The sequence below is a fragment of the Pterocles gutturalis genome, unplaced genomic scaffold (assembly GCF_000699245.1).
Source record: "Pterocles gutturalis isolate BGI_N339 unplaced genomic scaffold, ASM69924v1 scaffold28563, whole genome shotgun sequence".
In the NCBI taxonomy this organism is placed as follows: domain Eukaryota; kingdom Metazoa; phylum Chordata; class Aves; order Pterocliformes; family Pteroclidae; genus Pterocles; species Pterocles gutturalis.
In genome coordinates, this window is record NW_010123853.1 from 8,368 (window position 1) to 13,461 (window position 5,094).

Consider the following 5,094-nt stretch of genomic DNA (forward strand, 5'->3'; position numbering starts at 1 on the left):
ACCCTAATTCAACTCCTGGGAACGTTTATTCTGAAAAGCACAGCGCCTGTCTGGAGAATAAGATATGACGGCTGAGAAAGAGCATAGCATTCTACACACATTAGACGAAGGAGAGAAAATCAGATGCTCCGTGCCCAAGCAAAACAAAATCCAATTACTGTTTGATAGAACAACGACAACATACCTGTGTGACTGCACAAAATATCAGCCCCAGGACTGTCACATCAATCTGCAGCAGGTTAAGACATAGCTTGAGTTATGTCAAAATCCTTTACAAACAGAAAGACCAGACAGACTCTTCTTGCAGTCCAGCTTCCCATCAACTGTCTGCTCATGGTCCGTTGCCCTGGAACTGTGTTTTTTTAGCTGAGCTGAATAACATCATGCTGACAGCCCTCCTTAATGAATAAAATTCAGCTCACCTGCTTTGAGGAGGAATGAGGCTGTCCCGAACGTGGTAAATGCCAACATAGGGGTAACGCTCCAAATTCCGTTCCCATTCCTTATAGTGGTCCTGGACAACAGCTGGAGGGCAGGAGAACAAAACAGTGACAGACCTCAGCACTGCAGAGAGGAGAACAGGGCTACTAGCATTTACAGAGCTACTGGATTCTACCTATGATCTTCTTCACCATTTCATACATGGCTTGTTCCTCCTCCTCCATCTTCCTCCAGCGATATCGAAGGAAGATCAGGATCCCCCAAAGAGTTACCAGACCTAGAAGAACAAAAACAAACGGAATTCAATAACTGACAGATGTGTATTTGCCGGATGCTGTTTTATTTCTAACATTGCCTCTCCCCAGAGGGAGTTTTCCACTCCCTGCTATCCAGCCCTGCTTGGAACTGAATCCAAGCAATCCATTTTGTTCACCAGTGCAGCTGCACCCCACAAAAATCTTGGTACTGACAACACCTGCAGCAGAAGAGCATGCATGGATGTGGGAAGAGGTGGTTGGGAGGCCTCATCACGGAGATTTTTCTCCCCCACCAGGAACCTCAGCACAAACACAGGGCTTGAATTCTCCAAGTCTCAGAGCTATCTCCTTGCTAGAGGCCTCCCCCACAATAATCACTTAGGAGGACTGTCAAGCTTCACTGCTCCGAAGATAGCTGCTTGATAAGGAAATAAAGCCTGGGGCTCCAGCGCCAGCCCAAAATTCAGGAGATCTATATTGAAGGTTTAGCATTGACAAATGCTCCCGTTACAACACAAGCTAACTTTAGTATCTCAGTCTGTACGATAAACATAACTATCCCCTTTCACCCCCACCTTGTCTGGCTAGATTATAAACTCTTCTAGTCAACACTCATCTCTCGTTATCACCTTGCTCAGTAAGACCTCTGTCTCAGCTGGGCCATGACAGACGATTCCAATAAAACCTGTAACACTGAAATGCTACAAGTCATTATTAAAGAGGCTAGAAGACTTTGCAGCTTAGTGCAAGAAAAGAAAGAAAAAACGAATCTTTCAGGTAGGCTAACACTTATTTTGCAGACCACAGTAACGGGTACTTGAGGAATACCCAGAGAGCTAATCAGCTTGCTGATTTAAAGTAAGTGTTAAGCACTCGGAGCACAAGAGCAGGTCTACAGGTCTCCCTCTGCTGCCAGAACAAAGGTTAATTAGAAATTAACTCATCAGCAGATTTATTTCACCTCTGTTGGTAATTTCATATGTCTGGAGAACGTGTGTGCGCACATAGCTAGCAAGGGGAGAAGCTGATTACTAACACCGATGACTTACTCCAGAAAAACAGGAAAAGGTTCACAATGGCAGTGACCACTGCCCGACGGAAACGGCAGCCAAGCCCCATCTGAGGATGGGCTGATTCAAGACAGAACACTTCCGCCACTTTGGTAACTGGTTCTGAAGGGTCTCTGCCTTTCAACCTGATGGGAAGAGACAGAAAATCTTCACTGAAGAGAGGAGACACTCCAACTGCAGTATTTAATCAAGACAGGAAGAACAAACAGACTGCAGATGCAGTAACTCGTTCTGTACACCACATAAGAAAATACACCAACATCCTTGCAGCTCCTCTTTCCAGATCATTTTGGGACTGGCTGCCTAGCAAGGAATGGATATGGCTTTAGAAAAGGCAGCAGGGCTGGAACTCCCACTGGTAAACTGAAGTCTCCCTCTGCAGACTCTCTGACAGCACCTCTCAGCGTGCAGAAGATTAAACTTTAAATTGGATTCCCACCTCCCAGCACAGAGAAATGGAAATGTTTCCTGAGTCACTCATCAGCAATTGCAGAGAGAGCAGCTGAGGGAGACTGCGAATGTCCGTGGAGGTTGCACTGTTTTCCTCCGTACAGATGAGCATAAACAGTTTAGCTAGAAAAGTGACAAGGCATCAACTGTATCTGCAGCGAGAAACAGACACGCCCTCAGAAAGCATTCATGGCAAAATCGATAACGCAGCCTCCCGCAAAAATCACTTCTACACACCTGCTGTGCTACCCGATACGCTTTTAACTCACTTCTTTATACACAGATCTACACTGATGTGGTTTCCTTATTAGATGCTCTTAGCCAACAGGCATCAAGTAATTTAAGTGAGAGCCATCAGATGCGGAGGAATTGGACTAAAGGGTATTTTATTTTTTTAAGTTACTAATTCATTCTAGGTTTGCAATGAATAACCTATTAGACAAAGAGATTTTCTCAATTTACTAGTGCACGGCTCACAAACTGCTGACAGCTTGTATTTGGTTACTGGATTCTACAGTAGCTGAAGACACACAGTTGTTTCCCACCCCCTTGTCTTATTTACAATCCAAATTCCATGAAAATATTTAAAATATGCAGCAGAATCACCCAGTGCAGAGCTCATTTTCAGTTCTGCCTCTCAGACTAGCACCTAGAAAAATAATCTCACGTAGAGTTTGCTAAAAATGCCACCCGCAGATTTTTAAGCACGCTGAACACTCATTCTGCACGCTATGCAGACTTCGTGAAAGTGGATCCATTCGGTGAACAGCCGCCAGAGTTGCTAATTACAAAAATTAAAAAATGGGAGTATATTGTATCACACGGCTCACGACCTGAGCCTGTACTCATGTATAAGAATATGAATTTGAAAACTCTGGATCCCAGCCCACCTATGAATCCAAACTTGCCACTAAGGAAACTATGTCCTGTCCTGGGAATTTGCCACACATGATAATCAAAGCAGTAGATACTGTCTGATCCTTAGATCACAGCGGAAGAAATTTTTTTTAGAGAAAAATCGAGCAGTGGGAATTCATCCAAGCTATGCCCACCAACTCCAGCGCTACTACTGTTACAATTCATGTAACCAGAGATACATTTAACAATGTCAAAATGCAAACAAATGTTAGATTTCAGAGCTAACACAGACTGGAGGCAACCCACGCTTCCCGGAGGAAGATAGTGATGTCTGCAGACTCTGGATAACAGTGTTTCATTAGGTTACAGCCTGAATAACGTGTTTTTTACCTGAAAAAAAACTGGTATTTCTGCTATTTCTCATGTACCGAAGAGATCGCTAGCCAAGAGAAAGAAGCCCCACTGATGACCAACACCCTACGTACTCAGCCCAACCATTCATTTTAACACGTACTGTGTGTTCTGCCAGACAGAAAACTGACACTAATGAAAAGATACCCTGCAACAATTCATTTTAACCTCCTCCTCATCAGGACTTGCTCCAAAGGATCCCAAAGCACAGGTGATGCTACCTACTGAAGAGAGTGCTTTGCTCTCCAATAAACCCTTTGGCCAAAGGATGCAGCTCCTCACAATACTGGAGTTCTGACTACAGCAACAGCACTGAAGAAAAGTTATCTTGGGAAAAGCGAGTAATGGGCAAGCTTAACAAGCATGCTGTAGTCACAGGACCGTGGGCAGGACACCAGGACCACCAGTTCCAAACCCTGCAGGAACTACAACATAACCGCTGATAGCCACGAGCAGCCCTGACCTCAGAAGTGTGCCTCCTCTGCAAGACAGGGCGTTCGTGAACGCAATGTCCCCCCGTGCGGTGGCTGGGAAACAGAGTCCCAAGGAATGAGCTCAGTTGCCAATTTTTGCTGCAGGGCCAGTACTTTCATTTGGAAGCTTGCCCAGCAAGCACTGACAAAGCCAATCCCAGATTATCTTCCAAAATCTAACAAGGTATGGGAGCTTTTAGGGCACACCACAGAGGATGTCAAACTGCATACCAGCCCAACACCGAGAAACGTAATTTTGACACAGTGGGCTTCCACTTACCATATTCCTAAATCCTTGTTGCTGTTTAGTATCCACTGCAGGACAGCGTCAAACTTCTGTTGGGGACTACCAGTTATATTCTGTTCAGAAGAATCCATAAGATTAGTTCTCCATTCATTTAAAATACTGAACAACATTATTTTATTACAGTACTTCTATATGGACTGTCTCTAGGTTAGTTCTAATCAGAATTCTGCAAACTGGAGGAAGGAGAACTCAATCTGAAGGTCTGTCTGGACTAACGCCTTCTGACTACAGTAGATGATGCATGAAGCACTCTGTAAAATAACACTATCCCAGACTGTTAAGACTAACCACTAAATACAACATAATCTTACTGACAGTTTACCATGAAAGAAATAGAAAGCTAGATCAAAGCAGTCTGTCTCCTGACACTTTGGGGTATAGAAAAATCCTTCTTCTGCCCAGCCCTCAATCCAGGGAAATTTCTGGTTTCAGAAGACTGATGACTATGGTGAAACAACAAACCATTAAGTTAGATTTACAGGGGCTGAATCAGACGTGGAGGAGAAGATTATTTTCAAAAGAACTGCTGAGAACAGGACTGGCCAAAGGGGAAGCTAGAGATATAGGAGAGAATCAAAACAGGATGAGGAAGTAAAACAGATGGTGAATTGCTTTAGTATCTATTATTTATTGCCTTGTAAGAGACTAAGCACTACGTTATAACAATAGCTGTTCACAGCCTACTCACCACCACGTGAGCCTTCGCTTCAGCAACCCAAATGCATTTGCTTTTTAGATTCTCAGGGTTTCCGCATTCAAAATTACCTGGTAAAAAAAAGTCAGATAGACATAATGTTTTGAAAAAAAGCTCTTGAACAGTTTGGAAA

The 5,094-nt window shown here is 43.8% G+C and overlaps 1 protein-coding gene across 1 annotated transcript in view; it reads right to left on the reverse strand.

Annotated features, from left to right (window-relative positions):
• Positions 1–4,338, reverse strand: part of LEMD2 (LEM domain containing 2) — a 5,556-nt gene extending 1,218 nt beyond the window's left edge. The window contains exons 1-4 of the mRNA XM_010078089.1: positions 4,241–4,338; positions 1,748–1,893; positions 617–718; positions 423–525 (exon numbers count right to left, since the gene is read on the reverse strand). Of these exons, the coding sequence (XP_010076391.1) occupies positions 423–525; positions 617–718; positions 1,748–1,893; positions 4,241–4,338 (449 nt within the window). The remainder of the gene's footprint in view (positions 1–422; positions 526–616; positions 719–1,747; positions 1,894–4,240) is intronic.
• Positions 4,339–5,094: the final 756 nt, after the last annotated feature.